At 41.2% G+C, this 24,507-nt stretch overlaps 1 protein-coding gene across 1 annotated transcript in view; it reads left to right on the forward strand.

Moving 5' to 3' along the window:
• The window catches only part of snrka (SNF related kinase a), a 55,499-nt gene extending 31,696 nt beyond the window's left edge, over positions 1-23,803 (forward strand). Inside the window, 6 exon segments of the mRNA XM_044207978.1 lie at positions 7,778-7,990; positions 15,155-15,289; positions 18,963-19,164; positions 19,376-19,485; positions 19,985-20,522; positions 20,524-23,803. Of these exon segments, the coding sequence (XP_044063913.1) occupies positions 7,778-7,990; positions 15,155-15,289; positions 18,963-19,164; positions 19,376-19,485; positions 19,985-20,522; positions 20,524-21,153 (1,828 nt within the window). The 3' untranslated portion in view covers positions 21,154-23,803.
• Positions 23,804-24,507: the final 704 nt, after the last annotated feature.

Here is a 24,507-nt window from a genome sequence, read left to right on the forward strand (position 1 = left end):
CTTCATGTAATAACCAAGTGCATCATAAATATTTAGCTGTGGTAAAAATACAATACAAAGAAAAAACTTCTCTCAATGATCTGCATTGTGCATGAGAAGGCACTGGAACATGGCAGTAGCCACACTGATTTATTCCAGGCCCTGCAGACCAATTTGCTCCAGTAGCTGGCAGAGACTAAAATCCTTCAAGCAGTTTGAGCAGCCCAGCTGCAGGGCAGTACAGCCCAACTGCACACAAAACACATGTTCCACACTCACAATAAGTTAGGCAAATAAATTAGCAGGTGCATAATTAACCATGTGTCTTAGTAAATCACACTCTTAATTTTGTACTAATTAATTCTCCCACGATACACTGGGGTCATTTTTGAAGCAGTATAAATGGACAGCTTTTCCAGCAACTGTGGCCAGGATTAATCAAGAAAATATTCATGATGTAGTGTTTTTTTATCATGACCCAATCTGTTGTCCACACAGATTTTTCTTTAGCTTAATGAGAGACCAGACCCTTTTGTATCCACAATTATTATTATTGTCTACATTCTTCTTGAGTATCAAGGCATTTCATTTGTGGTTTTGACACCCCTAGCTCAAGACCTATTTACAAGACATACACATCCTGTATTTGAAAGTGTATCAGATTAGACAAAGTAAGAAGCCACTTTTATTGCAGTTCAACACCATACACCCATATGTTTTTGGATTGACACAATGAGTAATGAGTGGGTTTCATGGGCACGAGCAATGGCATCAGAGCCACTGGCCAATTCTTTATTTCCACACTCTCACTGCACATCAGAGTATATTTAGACATAGGAAATAAACACTTATCTCCTCTGAGTCGAAGGAGAGATCTGACTACATTGAAGTGCTAAGCTGAAGCAGCTGTGAGATCTGATGGGCTTTGACTTCAGAGTAGAAGAGCTATTTGTCGCATGCTGTGTCCCAAGCTTATATTTTTACCATGTCACTTACTGGTGAATTATCCACCCATGTCACAATTTTGGATTTCCAACATGCTGCTGTGCTTCATCTTACTACAGTATAGGATTTGTGTGGCTTCACACAGTTCTCTTAACATTGCTAATTAGAGAAACAGTTAAGCAAAACCCAGTCATAATAAAGATTTCAAGATGCTAGGTGACAATATGGTCATAGGGTTGGCCAGGCTGCACATTTCAATAGCAGGAAAACTCTTATCAGTGCTTCTTTGTGATAGCATTACAGAGTGCATCACATACTGAACAACGTGGGTGCTGCACATAGACTGTATATAAAGATGGACAACGCGTCTCCACTTCCTCCAACTGTACAAAAATGAAGCCAAAATATCCCGGATACGGGAGCTGCCATCTTGCGCTGGTGACCTCATTTGGAGCCAGAGTCTGCGCAGTAGTGATCGGGGTTAGAGCCGCGTGCACCACTGATGCACCATTCTAAGCCAGGAAATATCTGGAGAAGAGCAAACTACAAATGCGCACCATAGGAATCGTAAGCACCTAATTTACTTTGGCTTAGCAAGAAAGGGTAGAAACAAAGGGTGGTAGCTGATTTGTGGCTATGCAGTCATTGTGAAGCTAGAATGAGTTGGCCTTTGCTGGTCTGTATGAGAATTCCACTAAGAAATGTACTTCTATGTAGAGCCGCTGAGACAAGTGAAAAGAAATTGCATGATATCAATGCTAATATCATGTTTAATCAAAGAGGGGATAGCGTAAACACTGTGGCCACTGGAGGAACACATGTTGTTTCTGCAGCGTCTGCTCTCAGTGTGACTTGTGGCTAATTGGGAGAGCCGAGCTAGTCTGCTGCCTTATGTTTGGAGGCTGTGAAATAGAGAAGGTAGACAGACACACAGATAAGAGAATTGGAGAATGGGAGTCATAAACACAGAGATATTGTCTCCATAGAGGAAAACAAAGCACAAAATATGGTTTGTAGTGAGTGTAGAGAGTGAAAAATAAAGTACAGGTGTACACTAGGAATTGAGAAAGAAAGACCAAAACAAAAGTGAAAATTATGTGGAAGTTGAACAAGTTCAAATCTGTCAAGGCAAGACGCAGTCTGAAAAATGCAGTTTCACAAATAACGTACAATTTTTAACGTTTATAAAAAAAAAAAAGATCAAGCCAATACAAAGTTACCAAATGAGAACACATGCATCATTGAAATGTATTGAGATTTCTTTTCAGCAGCTTCAAACTAATGGTAAAAATAACTTAACTTGCACACAGAGCGTTTTTCTTTTCATTTTAACATGGTGTTACCACTACGGATATATATGGTCTCAACAAGGTAAATTTAGGAAATTCACAAGAGGGACATTTTTCTGTTGTACACCTGTATGGCCTCAAACTGTATCTGTTTTTTAGGCACTCTCAATCCTATTAGGCATTAAATATATATGAAACTGTTTTGACATTTTCACAGTATTTAGGACTAATAATTACTGAGTAGTGAAGTGATAACAAGTGGAGCTGGTAGCTCCATCTACACTGAGTGCAGAGTGCGACTAAAGCCAGTGGACTGCTGTTTCATACGCAGGTAGCTGCACAACTAGGTGAGCTATTCAGTTCATTGGCTTATATTCTTCTATCAAATGAAGGAGAAAGGGGAGAGCAAAGAGTAAGAGGGCTTGTAAGTGATGAGGTTAGAGGAACAGGTTTCTAGAGTCTATTTTGCCTTTGACAGTCTGCCAGTAATTATGAGCTGGCTCTTTTGGTTCTAAGTGGGCTCAGTTTTAGACATTGGTATAATTTAAGGTCGAGGTTTGCTGTAAGTCTCCACTTGGGTTGGTTTTTGATGCTCTCGTCCTCTAGATAACAATTCCCACGAGTTCTACAGTCTTCAGTGCTTTTTGTGCCAAGTCACTGGATCAACACAATCTTCCTTTTTCTCTTCATTTGTTTCTGTCTGTGGCTCATCACTGTGTGCGCGGATGTTTCTCTCTTTCTGTTGACGCACCAAAATGCATTTACACACCTCACTAAATTATTCACCGGCTCGCTTTTGTGATCCCACACCCTCCTCCTTCTGAGCTCTGTTTGTTTTTGTCATCCATGATTTTAATTAGACTCGAAATAAAATGTTTTACATGTTTTATACCCCCCACCGCCTACCACCCCTCCCCGCCACAACTACCATGACCCCCATCGACACATAGATACAGACAAATGGACTGTAGCTCTTGTGTTTGTCAAAGCGTGACGTGTGGATGGTGATCGTGTGGACTGTTTTTGATTGTTTGTGATTTTCAATCACAACCAAATCGAACACTATATTCCATCGTTTCTTGTCATTACTGTACAAACCACACAGAGTGCACACACAAACACTCAACCTCCTTTTCTGTATTTGCTTCACACACATCACTGAGATGCATTAGAACTGGGATTTAGTCAGTTCATTGGCATTTCCATTGTTTGAATCTTGAGGAGTGCAGAAAACATCAATGCCTATTGTGATGCCAATATTTCTCTTGGCGGCCCTTTTAACACTTTCTCTGGCTCCTGGGTTGGTGGGCTCTCTCACACATGAGGACACACCTGAGAATGTGTGGACTAGCTGTTATACACTAGTGTGTGTGTGTGTGTGTAACCTGTAGTGGAAGAAAATAAAAGAGCAGGCAGCCCTGTGTGACTGCTAAAGAACTATACAGCCTCTGTCTGTATAGGTCCCAAGGGAATGAGAAAGAGAGGGATGGGACAAGACAGCCATTTGTGGGGAAGCAAGTGTTGGTTAGAGTACTACATATACTGAGAGCTGAAGAGGGCATCCTTTTTTGTTTGTGCTGTAACACCAGTGGGCTATCTGTTGCTTGTAAGATGTAGTGTGTTACGTGTGCAAACACACCATTCAAGTGTCCAGCTGTGCTGGATGTGTTGCACTTTACAGGTATGCTAATTATTTGTTGCCCTTTCTAGAAGCAATAGAAATTGACATATCACCTTATTATTATAATTATTATTATTACTGTTAAGGTCTCTCAGCAGCCAGCGCTTTTTGATAAAGTCCATGTAAACTGCACTCAGATATTGACATTTCAGACCCATGACAACATGTGTTCTTATAAATGGATGCTTGTTAGTCCATGAAGGTGCACAGGTGCTGGTGCCGGTGCACACATAGCCTATAGCTTGTGACAGGAAGTAGTTTACATGATTTAAACCTTTCGTGGTACAAAATTTAACTGAAACAACTTGGTTTCTTAAATTTGCATCACTGCATCAATGCTGGTATTTTTTCATCTTTTTACTATCAATTCCCATTAAAAGACCAAGGCCACCAAAGAATCAGTCCTGCTAGCAACTATTATTAACTGTATCCACAGCCTTATAGAGCTTATTCCTCTGCTGTATGTTATAGACTTCTAGTGTCATCCAAAAATGACTTAAAAATACATGAAAAAGTCATACCGTTGCTTTTGAATGACCTCTTTCTTTCCTTACAGTGAGCACAGCCAGTGAAGGTTATTCCTCTGAGCAGTGTAAACATAGAGAAAGGTCCTAATCATTCTCAGTGACATCTGCCTGACACACAGGTTGTCTTCTGAGATTGACAATGCAGCTGCGGAGCTTCAGAATAAACTGCACTTACTGTTATAAAGAAAGTACTTAGTGCAACAGTTTGCCTCTTTGATGTGTTTTGAATAGATTTTAGACAACTTTGCAAGCCTATGGCACAGCTACAGCATATGAAGCTGTGACTATACAGACAGTACTAGTTAGTTGGTTTTGGTCTTTTCAGGGGAATTAAGGTAATAAGATAATAACATTAATACAGCAATAAAATAATTTACTGTTTAAGTCTTTTTAAAGAATATGGGCTAGAAAGTGGGTTTTGAAGGCCGTTTGTCTTATTTCTTTGCGTTGAGGCAGTTAAAACCACATTTCCTCTCCTGTAGAGCTGAATTTGTCAGTTTTTCATGCATTGTACTGTCTTGTGCGTTATGCTTTTATTACATGTTGACTTTATAATATAGGTTGTTTGTATATATTTTTAGGGTGCCTTTTTAACATCTAGCCAGGGACAACAGATGAACATTAGCTTTCTACTCTGACCCTGACCAATAAGCAAAAAAAAAAACAAATTTATCTCAGGGCCTGTGTGTGTCCATACTTACAAGTGTATCTCTACATACTGTTTAAAATATGTATAAACCTGTGTCTGTGTAAGTGTGGTTATTGAACCAACTTAGCAGTGCGGTGTTTGCTATCAGTGTGCCGGCAGTGTGCAGATAGTAATTCCCTGCTGCCTCTATCTCCCCTCCACTGCTCCTGCTGTTACTGCTGCTGCTGGTTGTAGTCCTCAGGGAGCCTGGCTCGCTGTGTCTCATCCCCAGCATAACTGACAGACAGCAGAGCTCCGCTCTGCCCAGCCTGTTAGCCATGGTCTGCTCACACGTAAGCACAGACACACTTGGGGATTTGAAAAAAATTAATTCAGTAAAGCCAAAATGAGTTGAAATGCACACACTTGGTTGCACAAGTTTCTCATCTTTAGTCTATATGTGTAAATATGTAGGTGGATGGGTTTTTGTGTGCAGCTGTCATAATAAGACCTATATCAGACCTTATGTAGTTTTTTGTCTTTGTTTCATAACCCCTTGTCACAAATATCATACAAGTACTGTGCCATATGTGGTCAAGGTCACCATACAGCATCATTGATCCTGTAGTTCAGTGGAGACCGCCCCTACTGTATAAGGCCTTGACAGGTAAAATGGATTTGTAGATGTTAAGTCTCCTCATGAAGATCTTTTTCATCTTTTTTTTCTATCTTCACTGCTTTCTTGTCACACGTTTCTTTTTTCCCCTTTGTCAGTCTGTCATCTGCAAAATGCACAACCGCAGATTTGTCTGCCTTATTATGCAGATGACAGAGATGGCTTACTTGTGGATGCATGATGCTTTTTTCCTGTATTAATTTTAGTCTTCTCACTAGATTCCATATCCCACCTAATCCTATTAAATTGCAATCTCCGCTTTCACCAATGTCATGTGTGTGGAATTTAAGCTGCCAGCTGACCAGCTGTAGTTTCACATCCTCAGCTCTCTCAAAGCAAATGTCTGGCACAGTCTGTCACCACACATTATACACCATATATTCAATGCCTCCATCTGCTCTTCCTCCACATACCAACAAAACAGGTTAGATTGTACTCTAACAAGTCCTGGTTCAGCAGACAGCTGAAATGTTGGCTACACCTCAAAAAGAATGCGGTGGCAGATTTATCGAGCCTCTTGCAAATAACTGTCAGAACTGTAAGTTTTTGTCGCTTCATCTTTTCAATTCAAGCAGGGTATTTACTACGGATGTCCTGAGCCGATCCCAAGGATCAGTATAGGGGCCAATGTGGGCATGTTTCAATGTGTCAAACATAATTGATCAATATTTAGGTAAATATAAATATCTGATCAGACTCTGTATCGCAGATACCCAATATTAAAGGACTCAGATTGTGATCAGGACATCCCTAGTATTTACTAGGACAGATGATGTAAATGGCCACAGCTGCAGACAAGGCACTGTCACTAATTAAGACTGATGCTGGCCTTATCTTATGTATGTCTTATAATGTAGTGTAAACCAAATGTAGTGTAAACAGACTGCTGATGAATGAAGAGAAGAGAATCAAAGTTAATCAATACTTAAGGATCTGTGTAATGTTACCATGGAAGACCAGGGTTTCCAGAATAAAAGATTTTTTCAAATCCCCCTACGAAGAATCAGATATTGAAGTGGTTTTGATTTTGTTCCATGTGTTCCAGCAGCAACAACAAAACTTGTTACCTAAATCCTTCAGAGTAAAAGCATAATTTCCACAGCAGCATTTAGACATAATTTGTGTATAAACAATCTAGGAGGAATTATACAGTGGACACTTAAATTGTCACCATTGTATAGTGAATGGCTGTCATTAAGGGCCTGTAGGTTTTATTTCTTGAATTGCACTGCTTTATGCTTATTTTAAAAGAAATTGAAAAGGCCAGAGATTCTCATTCCCATTAAATTACAAATTTGTCTTTCCAGCAGCAGTCAGTCAGTGATGTTAAATCAGTTGTGCGGTCCTACATACAGTAGGAACACCCAAAAATGCATATTGAAGTAACCCAGACACACCAGTTTTAGCGGTGCTGCTTTATATAATTTTACCTGCATAAAAAAAATGTTCATCTCCATTGCAGATAGGATCAGCCAAAAAAAATCTGATCAGACACAGGGCCAAAGTGATCAGACTCCACCATAAAAACAAACACTGGTAGGGCAAGAGTGGTGGCTATCTTAGTCACACCAGTCACTCATCAATTGTTCTGACGACATGGTCCTGATGGGTCTGTTCCCTCAGGCTGAAGGGGCAGGTGGTGGAGCAGGTGGAGACCTTCAAGCACCTGGGAAGCAGTCAGCCAGCACCAATACTTTACAAGCATGCAGATGGGGTCTTCAAGACCCAGCAGCATCTATTTCTCACATCTCATCTAATCTGCTCTCACTTTGAACATAGCACCTGGGTAAAGCTCTCTCACACTCCTAAGCAGGCCAAATACTCAAGGATCATTAATCAAGCTGCCCAAGTAACCAGCATCAACCAGAGCCAAATGTCCAGTTGGTCCGATGGAGACCACATCCGTCGGTCACACCCACATCAATAAAGCCAATAATGTGTAAGCATTTTACAGGATTTCTGTGACTTTTAGATTTATATTAATTTTAAGTTTGTGTTCTTTCTCTTTTATCCTTCCCCTCTCCCTCCCCTCTCTTCTCCTCGTGGCTTCAGTCTGATAGACCGTATGCTTCAGAGGGATCCTAAGAGACGGGCTTCCCTGGAGGAGATTGAGAGCCATGCCTGGCTGCAGGGGGTCGACCCGTCCCCAGCCACCAAGTACAACACTCCCCTGGTCTCCCACAAGAACCTGTCAGAGGAGGAACACAACAGCATCATCCAGCGTATGGTGCTAGGAGACATCGCAGACCGGGAGGCCATAGTCGAGTAAGCTGTGCTATGTTTGCCTTTCTCTCTCTGGTGTACAAACTGGAATATGGTGCTCAAAGACATGCTTTAATTCTTAGGCACTAGAATGTAATGTTAGTAGTAGTTAGGCTGGCAATGCTCTGTAACATTAGTTGCATATAGGCTTGGAGTTATACCCTGCCTTTCCTTGTTCATTTGCCTTAAAATGCCATGTATAGTAAAATGTATAGTACCCAAACAGAACTGCAAGCTGTTTTCTGTCAGTCAAAACCGGTCATGGAGATTCTGCACTTGCACCTGCAAACTACTTTCAATACGAACTAAAGAGAGGAGCAGGCAGTGGTATATGTTTTGGTGTGTACATGCTTTAAAGCTATGCCTGAATTATGTAAGGTGTAGCTTTTAGATGAATGAAAGCTGATAGGCTGAACCTTCACATCCACCACAATTGATACAGGATCTATTTTAGCATCATCATACTTTCTTGCCCCTATACTTACAAAAACAAAGTGAATGGTGTTCAGGCAATCCTCATTGTTTTCCAATTTTTTCTAGTTCTGTTTTTGAAACCATTGTGTTTTTTGCACTGCTTAACATTCTAACATTTTGAAGTTCTCGTAATATAATAAGTGCTTAGGCAAACAGATTAATGCCAGGTTGGTGGTAAATTATTAGGTATAAAAACAGCCAGCATCTCGTGACTCACAACATATCCAGGCTGCTAATGAAAACCTGTTGTGAGTTTCAAGGCCAAAACATACAGTGGTTTATTGGACATGACTTTACAAGCTTCAATTATCACAGTCATTCTATGTTTAACCTCAGCGTTTACAACGTATTGAGTAGAAATATGCTGTTCATGCTACAAAGTAATTTACTAGGATTGTGATTATTATGTATTTGATAGGCCAACTTGGTGGCAAAAGTTAAGCTTGGGTCAACTGTTTTGTTTTTGTTTTTTTACTGGATTTCTTGACGTTGGTACCCTTGCTGTACTGTGTGTTTTTTCACGCAGTGCTAATACCGGTCTGCACAAGGCCTTATTTACACCTTGCAGTTTTGTGGGTTTTCATTGGTCCAGTTTGTATGACATATTAGCCAGTAGTTAACACAAAGTTACCAACACACAATGGATTTTGAGATACGAGCGCGGTAAAAGAAGTTCTGGTTGTGTCCTCCAAATTTTTTCTTGGTGGCAGTCTTTGAAATCGGCAGCCTTGTCAGATCAGTGTGACCTCTTCATTTATAAAATGCAGACTTGAAAGGAGGCAGCCTCTTAACGCGAGGCACAAGAAAACAAGTAAAACATTGTTTTTTGCTTGACTTTTTTACTTAACAATTTACAAGTAGGTAAACATGGGCTCTAAAAGACAAATCCGTTCTAAATTCATAACTTTTATCTAAACTGATATCTATTGAAAAAACTATTCTAAAGACAACACTCATCAGTGTATAAACACCAGCATCATCTTTGCTAATCAACACAAATACAAAGATTCCATCTCCTGCACAAACACAAATACTTTGAAATCTTCGTACCAACAGATTATCTGGTAATTCAGCTGTAAAGAATGTTCACCCACACACAATCAGTGAAAACCAGAGCCACAGCCTGCATACTGCCACATGCAATTACTTTGATAGCAGTCCCGCTGTTCCATTCTGTGCCTCTATAAAATGTGAGTCGACCTGTTTCCGTTTCACTTCACTAAACTGACGTGTGAGGAGCCATGTAACACAAGACACACAATGCCTGAAGCGCGCTGACAGACGTTAAACTTAAGTTAAAGCAACGTATGCTCTTTACCCTGCAGCTGTAAGAGAAACCTGGGAGTCATGATTTCAAGTTCACACTTGTTCCTGTCAACTTTGTTTCGCAGTTCACCTTTATTTTCTTTATATGGGGCTACCTGTGTTGCAATGGAGCAGGGCTCCAGACTAACTTTTTACATGGGTGGCACTGGTACGCCTAACTTTCTCATTTAGGTGCACCAGTACATAATTTAGGTGCACCCAATAATACATTTTAAGCCTTACCTTTTTGGGGGGGATAATATATACAAGGTAGATTTATTTATCATTTTACAACAGAGTGTTGTATAACGAGATTTGAGTTGTATTTCCCTTTATGCTACTCACAAAACAAATGTTATATAGGCTAATATTTGAAAGAATACTTTAATACATGATCCTATTTCTATTAAGTTATTTCTTATTTCACCATTTTAATTCTACTTAATTCTCCCTTCTTTTAGTGTTTACTCACAAACTACTTTATTCTGCTCACTTTGCTTTTCCCTTCAGTTCTATTTTTCTTTTCTCTACACCATAGACTGTATATAAATCTTTATAAAGAATAAGTATTGAACACGTCACCATTTTTCTCAGTAAATATATTTCTAAAGGTGCTATTGACAGGAAATTTTCACCAGATGTTGGTAAGAACCCATGCAATCCACACGTGCAAAGAAATCTAACCATAGATGTTCATAAATTAAGTTATGTATAATAATGTTAAATGACACAGGGAAAAAGTATTGAACGCGCTTACTGAAATTCATTTAATACTTCGTACAAAAGCCTTTGTTGGTAATGGCTTCAAGACGCCTCCTGTATGGAGAAACGAGTTGCATGCATTGCTGAAGTGTGATTTTGGCCCATTCTTCCACACAAACAGTTATCAAATCTCTTCTATGAACTCTGATCTTTAGTTCTTTCCATAGATTTTCAATTGGATTCAAGTCAGGTGATTGGCTGGGCCATTCTAGCAGCTTTATTTTCTTTCTCTGAAACCAACAGAGTTTCCTCGGCTGTGTGTTTGGGATCATTGTCTTGCTGAATTGTCCACCCTCGTTTCATCTTCATCATCCTGGTAGATGGCAGCAGATCTTTATCAAGAATGTCTCTGTACATTTTTCCATTCATCCTTCCTGAAAAACAGCCCCACACCATGTTTCCACCTCCAAACTTCACTGTTGGTGTGGTGTTTTGGGGGTGATGTGCAGTGCCATTTCTCCTCCAAACATGGTGTGTATTATGGCATCCAAAGAGTTCAATTTTGGTCTCCTCTGACCAGACTATATTCTCCCAGTATGTCACAGGCTTGTCCAAATGCTGTGCAGCAAGCTTTAAATGAGCTTCATCATGCTTTTTCTTCAGTAACGGAGTCTTGCGTGGTGAGCATGCATACAGGCCATGGGGGTTGAGTGCATTACTTATCGTTTTCTTTGAAACAATTGTACCTGCTAATTCCAGGTCCTTCTGAAGCGGTCCACAAGTGGTCCTTGGCTCTTGAACAACTCTTCTGATCTTCTTCACTCCTCTGTCAGAAATCTTGCGAGGAGCACCTGGTCGTGGCCGGTTTACGGTGAAATGATGTTCTTTCCACTTCCGGATTATGGCCCCAACAGTGCTCACTGGAACATTGAGAAGTTTTGAAATCCTTCTGTAACCAATGCCAGCAGTATGTTTTGCAACAATAAGATTGCAAAGGTCTTGAGTGAGCTCTTTGCTTTTAGCCATCATGAGATGTTTCTTCTGTGACACCTTGGTAATGAGACACCTTTTTATAGGCCATCAGTTGGGACTGAACCAGCTGATATTAATTTGCACTGACAAGGGGCAGGACTGCTGTCTAATTACTGATTGTCTTGGCTTTCTGTGCCTTTTTGCATCTCCCTTTCTTCATGTGTTCTATACTTTTTCCCTGTGTCATTTAACATTATAACACATAACTTAATTTATGGACATCTATGGTTAGATTTCTTCGCATGTGTGGATTGCATGGGTTCTTACCAACATCTGGTGAAAATTTCATTTCAATAGCACCTTTAGAAATATATTTACTGAGAAAAATGGTGACGTGTTCAATACTTATTTTACCTGCTGCACAGTCAATGCTCTACACACGCACGCACCTACACCTCTGGACTCCTGCACACACACCGGCTTGCCCCGCCTCTTTCTGTTTCTGCTCTGTTAACTTTCTTAGTCAGCAGTATGTTTTACAAAATCGCCCAAAAAACACAACTCGTGTTTTGGATTTTTTTCACCCGCGATTCCGTTTTCACAACAGCAGGTGAGCCGCGTGTGGAGGAGGAAACGATCTAAACCAACGTGGTACTAAATGATATCGGCATCAACAGGTGCACTTACAAGCTTTAACAAAACAACGGCATAAGTAGACCTACGTTAAACAGGAGACTGTCTCTGTGTTTCTCTGCAGAGCATGTGCGATTGTCAGTAGACCGCGAGGGGACATTGTCCACTCGTTAAACGATCGCGGATGCCGTTGTTTTTTAATTTTTTTATCAGATCTGCTAAATTCCAGGTGCGACCAATGAAAGTGTTTAGTCTCACATAACAGATTTTTGGTCGCATGTGCGAAAATGGTCGCACCCTGAAGCCCTGCGGAGAGAAACACACACCACTTCCAGTATTGACATTCTCCATTTGCATATTTGCCTTTGTCTTTCCTCTCTTCCTTTCAGAGCTACAACACTACTACAAATTCACCATCATATTTCTGTGTACACACTAATGAGGAGTGTTTATGTGTGTGTTTGTATGCTGACAGGCGAGCATACACGTGTGCCTCTTCTATAGATACTGCTATCCAGTGTGTAAAAGCTCATGAGATAACTGTAGAGAGAGAGAGAAGCTGTACATCTGTAGCTTACGGTTTTTATGAGCCAGACTTCCCCACTGAGCATCAGTCTTTGATGGATCTGCTGTGTCAGAGTGTGTGTAACTGTGTTACTACAGTTGTGCTTTAACCTACATTCTCTACTCCTGTCTGATACAGCAGCTCCTTCATAAGATGAAGTGTCACACAGCAGAGACCATGCCTAGCTATCACAGACTGTGTGGTACAAATGAATGAAGCAGTGTCACCACAGTTATTAATAGACATTTCTGAGGAAAATACAATTTAGTTGCAGCTATCTTCCCCTTCTGATGTTTTAATCCCAGTCTGAGCTGCTGGGAGGGACAAGAGATAGTTGAACATAAATATTTGAGAATTTACAGTATTCCCAGCTTCCATTGTTAGTCCACTAACTTCACTCTCTCTATATGTAGAGATGTAGTGAACTGGTCACCACATGTATGAATCAAGAGAACTATATTTAATGATTTATGAGAATACAACAAATGACTCCTCTAAAAGATCTACAATACTAAACCTAAATTCCTTGGGTTATTTACATAACAGTATGGAGATTACCTGTGCTTTGGGCTACAACTAAGAACAGTTTTTCCATGAACAAACAAGCACATTGAAGCTCAAAGTGAGAGTACAAACACACCTACACAGTGCATAAGTGCTCTCACTCTTCCTGTGTATACAGCTGTTGGCAGCAGTCTTCAGGATTAGATTAGTTTTATTAATATGCAGCGATTAATCTCTAATCCTACTGGCTGCTCAGGGAGTCTGAGAGAGTGTTTCTCTATACAGACTTCACATGTTACATCTAGGTCACAGAGGTCAGCAGGTCATGCTTCACAATGATCATGTAATGTTGCATTGGGATAGTAGACTTTAAAATCGCTTGATGACATGGGCAAACGTATAGCTGTAGTATAATGTCCATGTAATTATTGGGGTTATTTATTAGGAAAAAAACGAACATTTTGTGAAGGAGAAAGTTGTTTTTGATGATCTTTATGTAATCTGTTCTTCAAGAACACTTTGTGTCAGGAATGGGGTTGCAGCATGAAAATTGATGGTTATCATACCATGTACATTTGCTTATCTACAGTATTGAATTCTACCACATTAGTGTTGTAAAAATGTCAAGTGTACATCAGTTTCATGTCTGTCAGGACATAATATTTTGTGAAATTATAATAGTGTTTGTTCAACCAAAAAAACCTTTTCATTCCTTTAAGGATCATTGTAGCTGATAATAATAATTGTGTAATACCGTGATATTTTCTGAGGCGGTTATCGTACCGTGAAAATCTGATACCATTGCAACCCTAGTAAGGAATATTGGTTTTACAGTATCACACATCCATAATAATGCCATTAGTGAGATGTTTGCTGCTTAAAATATTTGTTTCTCTTAGCTATTCCTTGCCAGCTGTGTGCAGTGTCATCTGGCATTGCAACCTGCTAGACAGACCTGACTTTTGACTTGGTGACACGACAGTGTTGTGTTGTGTTATTTTCTTTGGTGGAACCGCAACCACAGCACTTGTCCACCACTTGTGCTTCCAGCTTGCCAGTGCTGCTGCTGGAACATGCCCTTCTCTGTTGTGTTGTGGTGTTTGGATCGCTGTGGGGTCTCCACTCTCTTCCTCCTTCTGAGTCTGATCAGCTGCAAGTTGAGACTGAAAATGATCGTGTACTTAAACTAAATTTCCCCCCAGGATAAATACATGTTAACCCTGTGCATCAGTGTTGTGCGGTCTGCTTTTATCCTGTGGAAATTTCTTGTGTTGATGTTGCTGAGATAATTGACTTCCAATCCTTTTGTATTTTCACATTGGTTTTGTGTTAGTTGTTTTTGACAGATGTAAAAACAAGTCAATGAATTGATTAGTCGATTGACAGAAACTTAATCTGCAACTTTTTTGATAATCCAATTATCGTTATAGTCATTTTCTAAGCAAAAATGCCAAACATTTGTTGGTTCCAGCTTCTCAGATGTGAGGATTTGCTGCTTTTCTTTGCCATACATGATAGTAAACTAAATATCTTTGAGTTTTGGTCTGTTAGTTGGACAAAACAAGACATCACCTCAGGCTGTGGGAAATTACAACAGGCATTTTTCACTATTTTCTTTACTACTATCTTATAGACAATACGATTTAATGGAGAAAATAATCGGCTGATTAATCGATAATGAAAATAATCGTTAGTTGGAACCCTAGACAGATGTAGAAATTTGCAAATTCAACCACTCACAGCCACATTTATCTTGTGCCGTGGTGTTGGAGATATGAATTATTGTGACTGTTGATGTTAACTGATGCCCTGGGAAACACAGAATGTCATATAATTGAGTTATATTATTTTGGATGGTCTCTAATGTAGACATCCAGCACTCTGCTGTTGCCACAGAGTAACCCTTATTTGTTATCGTCCTTAACTCTGTTTATCCCTTTATCCCATCTCTCGTTTACTATACAATATGCTCTCCATTTGTATATGTTCCTATTTTGACTGTGTTGTTTCAGAGCCCTGGAGACCAACAAATACAACCAGATCACAGCCACATACTACCTGCTAGCAGAGAGGATCCTGAGGGAGAAGCAGGAGAAGGAGGTCCAGACCCGCTCCTCCAGCCCCAGCAACATCAAGGCACACTTTAGGTAAAGAACAATACAATCCTGCAAAAACACTGTCAGAGCAATAACAAGATGTATCGACTCAGCAAGCATGAAAGCATTACCATTACAGCTTATACTAAAAGAGCAACCTCTCCCATGCTGTGGCCTGTGCAGAATTCCAGTTTTTTTAAAATAGCGAACTAGTGAAGAGTGCGAGTAAGAAATATCACTGCTCATCATCATAATGACTATCTGAGTCATAGTATGAGCCGAGAAGAGGGTAATTGACCTATCTCGCTCCACCGCCTCACACTGCAGGCTGTCTGGCTCCACTTAGCAGAGCCCAGCCATAGTTACTTAAGACTGGGTTACATCTCCAAAGGTTTCATTTCCATGTCTGTGTTCACTGGGCCTCCACCTGCTGGGCTCAGGGGGAGATGGAGCAGAGGAAACGGGAGAGGAAATAGTTTGAACTATCAACAAATTCTTCGCAATATTTAAAATCTGGGCCTCAGATTTTCCATCATTATTCTAACTCACTGTAATGTTTCACATTCTTCCCATTCACTGTTGACTCCAGTCAGTCATCATCATGGTAAAAACTAAGAAAAGATATCCTAGTTTATCCCTTTAGCTGTTTGAGTATTTCCTTTTTGCTTCCTTGCCAACATTGTTCCTCTTAAAAGGAAGAGGAGAGCTGGGTGGTGTATAGTTATATAAGGAAGAGCGACAGAGGAGTGGAACAAATAAGGAAGAGAGGAGTGAGGAGGCTTGAGCAGGACAGCTGTGGTTGTGAAACACTGGCACATCTCCCTTCACATTCCTCTTCCTGCTTCACAGAGCAGAGGGTCCTTTAAGAAATCCTTAAATAAAGCCAATTTAAAGCATGAAGGCAACAATTTTTTACATCCAAGGTTTATTTTTTACTGCTCTATTCTTGTAATCATTAATGAAAAGAAGGGCTTGAGGGTTAAGTTGGGTTAACCGGTTTAATAAAGAGTACTTAGTGATGGCAACACAGGTGTCGCTCATCTCAGATACAAGACAAAACACGAGTCATCACATTTTCCAGTGCTGCCTACAGACAGACGGTATGTACTGTACATAGCAACAGTGACCTGCACAAACACTGTAAGTGACAAAGTTGAGTTGGTGTCTGTAGGCCTCTATAGGTACCTGCATCATTCTGTGAAATGAGAATGTCTGTCCCTTCCTGATGTCTAAATAACTGGGGGGGTATGATTATGGCCACCTCATGCTTTACTTGATGGTGCTTCTCTAAACGCCGTTCCTCTCTGCTCCCTCAGTAGTGGAGCGGTAGCCTTGCAGCCTGGTGTCACTGAGCTCTGGTGAAATGAATCTTTAGCCTCCTGTGCTGCGATCCCTGTCCAGAAGATACTGACTAATGTGTTTAAGCGAGACTTCTGCTTATTGGCTCAGACTGACCCACATACCAGGGGCTGTTCCACTGCCAGGCCTACTTCACACACACACACACACACACACACACACACACACACACACACACAGTCATATGCGCACTAACACGCACACATCCTCAAAACCAGATTATCGATCGTTATTTAAACAATGCTTAAACAAAGTTGTGTCTCTTACTGTGGTTAAGGCCCTTATCTGATACAATGCAACTGTGTGTGTGTGTGTGTGTGTGTGTGTGTGTGTGTGTGTGAGAGGCCATGTCCAAGATAAGCAGGCTGAATTTTAACATGTCTCTTTTCCTTTCTATTTTAGCCTTCAGTCCACACAAAGTTAGCATCATAGACATTTAGCCTGCAAGTCCTTTTAGATTTATCCGTCTTAATGTGGATGTAGTCTGATGTTTGTCTGTGTGTGTGTGTGCATAAGACGTGCTTTCCGTGCAAATTTTAGCTCGAGTCAGTGAGAGTGCATTCAAGACTGTTGAGCTAACAGCAGTGTCTCTCATGTGATTAATTGTTTTCTGACTCTTAAGGGTGCTGTGAGGGGATCGCTCAGTCTTACTGTTTGTTCCAGCTCATTCCTGTCAACACAAACCTTCCAGGAAAGAGTCTGCCAAGCTTGTTTTGTCTGCCAATCGTTTGTTTTCATCTATTACATGGACCCAATACAGAAAAGAGATGGTATTCAACATATATTAGGTTCAATAGCCCAATAAATCTGCGCCAATATATTGTATGTGTAACTTAATGCAGATACAATATATCAGTGTCGGTGTATATAAGTAATGGGAAATTGCAGAACAAATGTGCCAAAGATATGTTTGAGATCATTTAGAAACAGCTTCCATTACATTTGTCCACTAGAACTAAAAACAAACGTTTCAACTGTAAAATGTCCTGCTCGGTACATATAGTGGTCACACATTCTTTAATAATCAACTTGAAAGGATTGGTTTATGTTATGTATTTATTAGTGTTGATCGATATCAGATTTTTAAACTCTCAAATAGTGATATAGTTTTTGGTCTCAGGTGTTCAATATCATTAGGGCTCCAATCTAAACAAAGAATAAGTCATCAAGGCTGAGATTCTGACCAAACATTCAGTGTACAGTATTAAACCCGCATATCAGTTGCTTCTCCCAGTCTCCCAAACTAACTTTTAAATGGAGCAGACATTTAATAAACATGTAGCTGATTGGACACTTCAAACGTCCCCTGGAAAGACCCGGATACTGGATTTGGGATTGGTATAGCTCTTATAAATTCGGCAGAATTAAACTGCTTTCAAAATTGAGTAATGACCTTGCACTGTGCAGTAACTGTAATATCTGAGGTCAGGTATGCACGTCATTCAAGACTTTGCTTCTGCTGTAAATAGACACACTGTACACTGTCACAGAATGGGATATACTGTATATAGGGTTTCATAATGAGTGGTGACAAGTGATGAACCTCCCATAAGCTGACACACTTTGTGAAATGTTGTTTGAGTGTTGTTAAGAGAAAATCTGTCAGCTGCTGGCTTTCAGCTATTGCACACAGGATGATCTCCTGCATTAGCTCAAGCATAATGATGTTCAGCTTTTACACCGGCTGACATTCACAACTCTCTCTCCCTTGTGACGCTGACTACTCAGCTTCACAAACTCTGTTCCCCCTGTCTTCCAGGTCTGGGCAGACTGTATTTAATTGGTGCATCATTCACGGTCAGTGAATGGAGGAGCTGTGGTTTAGCTAACAATCAAAACAGACGCACAGTGTGGCCTTGGTGCACTATTAGATGATGACAAACACTGAATAAAGAACTGCGTGGACGTAAGTGACCTGTAATCAGAATCACTTCTGTTGGGCTGATTATGTAAAAAGAGTCCTGATTTCCATTAACAAAGCAGAGTGCAGTGACGGCACGTTTTTTACAGAGGAGGCTGATTTATTCATCCTACTTGGGTCAGAAAGCATGTAGTATGACATTTACATATTTCACTGGAACAACTTATATGCAACATCTTTGAAGTTGTGTGTAGTCTCCCTCCCCTCTCCTCTCTGCTCCCTTGCAAATTGTCTATATTTGTCTGTGTAATCTATTACACAGACAAATATAGACAATGAGAAGGTTTTTCCTAGCTGATAACTTTGCACGTCACTTGAGGAGGGAAGAAAGTGACTATAAATCTGGTGTTTAAAGTTTCCTGCCTAACTAAATAGAGGCATTTTAATGATCAAAGACCTCAGAAAATTAAACCCAGAGTTGAATCCTCTGTCTTATCTTTCCAGGCAGTCGTGGCCCACCAGAATGGACATGCACCAGGACATAGAGGACAGCTTGGCAGCATCCTCTATCTCCCATGCTGGAGGCCCCCAGTCCCCGGCCCGCAGCACAGAGAACCTGCTCAACGGACATCGCTCCAAAGGCATGATGGAGCTGGGCCGACGAGAGGAGACAACAGTGACCGACTCCCCGGGGCCGCCAGCACAGGTACGCTCATCTTCATCACACTTTTCCACCGCTGGGAAAAAACATCAAAGGAATTGGGCTCTGTTTGTTTGCAAATTTTAGGACGCCTAAAGTGCCTTCATGCATGAGTTTATGCACACTGTTGAACACACTGTATACTTAACATCCTCTTTTAATTTATTCTAATGTATGTGGCTGGTCTTTTTATATTTTTGTTTTCATGTCATTCCAGGGAGCCTGTGCTGCTGGCTCGGGCCCTCCTCCGGGGTCTGGTTCTGGGACCATCAGGGCCCCCATACCATCCACCTCAGCAGCAGCTAAGCAGCGAACCTGCTTATTCAGGTCTGACAAATTTGGATTTGGAAGTGGAATGTTTTTATTTTGTGTTGGATGTCACGAAATGTTCCCATCCAGAAGTACATGACACAAGGTGTGGAACCAGGCATCAAAAAAGAATTGCCTATTTTTATAATAGTCATTTTCATGAAAAAATTGAATCTCTGCTTCCATTTTCTCAAATGTAAAGATTTGCCGCTTTTCTCTGTTTTATATCATTGTAAACTGAATATCTTTGGGTTATTCAGACAAAACAAGACATTTCTAAGACATCACCGTGGGTTCTTAGAAACTATGATGGTTACTTTTCACTGTTTTCTGACATTTTATGGACCAAACGATAAATTGATTAATTGAGAAAACAATAGGAAGATCAACTGATAATGGAAATAATCATTAGTTGCAGCCCTATTTGAAATCAAAATAGTCCAGTGTGGTGTTGCTTTGTGATCCTGTTCTGATCAGGTAAATCAAGTCAAATCAATCATGTCTCATGTTTTTTCAGGGTGGAGGAGGATGAGGAGGAGGAGGAAGAGCAGGACCCGTCTCCCCTCCCGACCCAGGTGGTCCTGCGCCGTAAGCCCCCCTCCATCACCAACCGCCTCACCTCCAGGAAGAGCGCCCCGGTGCTCAACCAGATCTTCGAGGAGGAAGGGGAGTCGGATGACGACTTCGACATGGATGAGGGCCTGCCGCCCAAACTCAGCCGTCTCAAGATGAACATGGCCGGGAACGCTGCCAACCTGAGCTCCGCGGCCGGCTCCTCCTCGTCCCCGGGGTCCACGCAGAAGCGCTACCACCGGCGCAAGAGCCAGGGGAGGGGGTCGTCGTGTTCGAGCTCCGAGACGAGCGATGACGACTCAGAGAGCCACCGGAGGCGACTGGATAAAGACTCGGGCTTTGGTTATGGCTGGAACAGAAGGGACAGCAGCGAGGGGCCGCCTGGCAGCTCAGGGGGCAACGGGGGCGGCAGCAGCTCAGGGCAAGGTAAACCTCCAGGAGAGGGAGGGGGAACCTCTGGTCCAGACAGGGGGAGTCCTCCTGGGGGGCGGGAATGGAGAAGGGGGTGGTGGTGGTGGAGGGGGTGGGGGTGGCGGAGGAGGTAATAAAGGACAAGACAGCCCCTCCAGTTGTTGTAATAACAGTAGCACTATTAACCCCTCCCTCAGCTCTCTGTCCCGCTCGTCCCGCACGGCCAGCCGCGGCACCGAGCTGGTGGAGAGCCTGAAGCTGATGAGTCTGTGCCTCAGCTCCCAGCTGCAGCACCACCGCGGCGGGCGGGGGGGGCGAGGAGGAGCAGGACGAGGGGGGAAGTTCATCATAGACTCTCGCAGCCTCTCAGGAGGGAGCGTGAAAATCCAGGAGAAATCAGCCTGGAGGATGTGCATCGGCTCCACCGGGAGCCTGGACACCATCACCCTCCCCACCACCGCCCTGCCTCGCACCCACGCCGCGCAGCACCACCACCGCAAAACAGCGCCGCACGGCCCCCCCGGCCTGCAGGCGGGGCCGGGCAGCAGGGACGCTCACAGCAATCTGAGCACTTTGAAAAACGGCGTGCTTCAACTACCTCTGTGTGAGAAGACCATCTCTGTCAACATCCAGCGGGGCGGGGGCTCCAGGGATGGCCTGCTCTGTACCTCAGCTCCGGCCAGCTGCTGCCAGGTCATCTGATGCTCTCTCGCCCTCTGTGGACCATCAGCTTCCACAACCAGCTGAAAACCACCCTTCTCCTCCCATGGTCACCTCTCCATCTTTTCTCTCAGTCCCTCTGCAGAGTTGATCCCTTCAGGTCATTAGTTTGAACACACCACTCCTCCTTTTAACTCAAGTCTGTCTTGTGTTTAGCTGTAGCAGAAAGCTGACCTCACATCACCATCAACACACCTGCCTTCACCTCTCAGCGCTGCATGGCTCCACTTCACCTTACTGTCCCTGGTTTTATTTGTTCTGTGCTCTACGTACTGTTCACATGTCTGAGGTGCATGTTTTTAATGGTTGTTTTTTTTAACATTTATCAGTGTGTTCAGTAACTAACTGCCCTTTAGATTAGTGGAACTAATATTGTTTTCAATCAATCTTAATAACAATATGCTGATTTTAGAACATATTAAAATGAGGTGGGTTGGATTTGATGGTAACTGAGAAAAATGTTTTAATGCTATGAGCATGAAGTCAAAAGTTAAGAATAAATTTGTTATTTTTTCAAAAATTGTAATACTTCGAGAATATATTTGAAATTTCACAGAAAATGTTAATATTTTGAGATAAAGTTGTAATTTTTCAATAAAGCTGTGTTACTTTAAGTCCAAGTCATAATTTTGTGAGGAAAAAGTCATAATATTTCAGGAATAAGGTCTTAATAATGTCAGATTACAGACAAGAAATATACATTCTTTTCTTCTGAATCTACAATTTATTCTCGTAATATTATAATTATTCCACTAATGACTTTTTCTAGTAAAATTATAACTTAACTTTTTTGTAAACTTGACTTTATTCTTGTAATATTATATATATTTTTTAATTACAACTTTATTCTCAAAATATTACATTTTAGCTCTTGAAATGTCAGATTTTTTCCTCCTAACAGTAGCCCTAATGCTCTGTCGTACCTGGCCGTTGGTTGTAGTGCAGCGGAGTAGTTCAAAAGGCGAGCGCCTCTGAAGAACTATTAGAATAGTTCCAGTGCTGTACTGTAGCAGGCAGCGGACAGGAGGAGGAAAGAGTAGCTCTCCATGTTCATACAAACACTTCCCTCCTTCCTTCACCTCTAACCTCTGCTCCCCTCCGAATGTTAGCTAGCAGCTGGATTATAACGTGGATTACATGCAATGAATCCATGCAGGTACCTTTGACCACTTCTGTCAAGGTTTTAATTTTGACTCCAGTCTGGACTCCATATTGCACTCAGACAATCTGTTTTATGTTGTTTTTAGTGTTTTTAAAAAAAGAATGAATTCAGCTCCATTCACTCACAACAATTGCAACATATTATCTGTCAAAACCCCTTTAAATTTGGACAAGTGTCTATAGAGGCAACGCAGTTTTAGCTTAAAAAATGGGACAGCAAGAGAGAACCTGGTGGTTTATCAGTGTGTGCACTCCTCTGTGGCAGCAAACAGGTGATAATGTTGATACTGTAGCAAGATAATGCTAATCACCAACAAGTTTGGAAATGTTACTGCTGACCATTTATTTAAAATGAGGTATTCTTATTTTTGTATTTCTATTTCAATGTGTTGCTGTAGTTGCTGAAAGAGAACATTCGTTGTGTCTGGCTCTCTGTGGAAACAAACACACTACCAATATCCGAGTAGTCTGTTCTGATTTGACCTCTGCTGGCTTCTTGTAGTCCCACCTGCACCCACATGTCACCCAAAGCTTACTGCGCATGTGGGTGCAGTGTGTTGACTCGTGTATCAAGTATGTATATACAGTATGTTGAAAAGTAAAGTTTATTTTTAAAACTTGTACATTTTTTGAGCGATCTGCTGTTTTCAAATGTCGACAGGGGCCTGTGCGGCGTCTCGTTGGTTAGAATAAGTGTGTGTGTGCACCAGGTAAATCAGTAGGAACTCACCTGTGCAGGAGAAAAAGCTCATGACTTACAGCTTTAAAGGAGCTGGCCAAGAGATGAACAAATGAAAGACAGGAAAGGGGAAATGGGGAAATTCTTTAAGGGCATTGGCAATAAGCTATACTGTGTGTTGCAGCTATCTGTACAGAAACATTTTCATTAGTTTCATTTTTTAAATTCCAAACTTGTGCAACCTTACAACGGCCACATTGGACTGAAAAGAAAAAAAGGAAAGCTATGTTTTAAATCTTTTTTTCTCTCTTTGGTTGTTGTCTGAGTTTTCTTTTAAAAACCAAATGTAAATATAGTTGTAAATATGGTGCTCTTTATCTAGAACAGCGGAGTGAACCCTTTGGTGCATAGCTGTACAGTAATCTAGCCTTATGATAATTAGTAATACTGTATGGGTGTCTCAGCTAAAAATAAAGCCGTGTGAGAAAAACGACACGATTCTACTCATACTGTCAGGTCTCTTTGACTGTTGTCTTACTCAGCTGTATCCAGGTGAATGACGTGCATGTGTTTCATTTGTTTGACATTCAATGACACAGAGGAGAGAGAATCAGCCACAGAAATGTTACTGGACCAAAAAGCAACAGAAGAAGAAGAAAAAAAGGAAAAAATAAACATGAGTTGGAAGTGACAGAAATATTCAGTGTATTATTCTGTAGTTGATACCTGTTGTCAGAAGTTACATATAGCTATGGTAATATCCAAAAATAAAATGTGGAATACTGTCTCATATGTGTGGTTTTCTGGGTCTTTATTGATTTATTTTTTTCCTCAAGCTGGGCAAGACGAATGATCCTCTAATGCTGGAGTTATTCTCCACGGCTGAAGTGAAGTAAGACATGCATTGACTGATTTTTAGCCATGTTAGCGGTGTGGCTTTATGGATGGCAATGGCAATTTGACAGTCCACCACTTTGTTTGAGACTTCTACATCTAGCTATATCAACTATTGGATGGATCATTATGGTGTTTGGTACAAACATTCCTGTCCCCCTCAGGATGAATTCTAATAACTTTGGTGATCCCTGAAATTTTCGTTTAGCGCCATCATCAGGTCAAAATTTTAATTTGTCCAATACTTTGGTTTATGACCAAAAACCTGCAAAACTAATGACATTCCCAACAGCTGTACAGTACTGCGCACTGTGTATAGTGCAAATGTTAGCATGCTAACATGTTAAACTAAGATGTGACCATGGTAAACATTATACCTGCTAAACATCAGCATGTTAACATTGTCGTTGTGAGCATGTTAGCTTGCATAGTATTTGTCTATCAGATTTTTAAACTCTCAAATAGTGATATAGTTTTTGGTCACAGGTGTTCAATATCATTAGGGCTCCAATCTAAACAAAGAATAAGTCATCAAGGCTGAGATTCTGACCAGACATTCAGTGTACAGTATTAAACCCGCATATCAGTTGCTTCTCCCAGTC

Source organism: Siniperca chuatsi, linkage group LG9 (assembly GCF_020085105.1).
Source record: "Siniperca chuatsi isolate FFG_IHB_CAS linkage group LG9, ASM2008510v1, whole genome shotgun sequence".
Taxonomy (NCBI): domain Eukaryota; kingdom Metazoa; phylum Chordata; class Actinopteri; order Centrarchiformes; family Sinipercidae; genus Siniperca; species Siniperca chuatsi.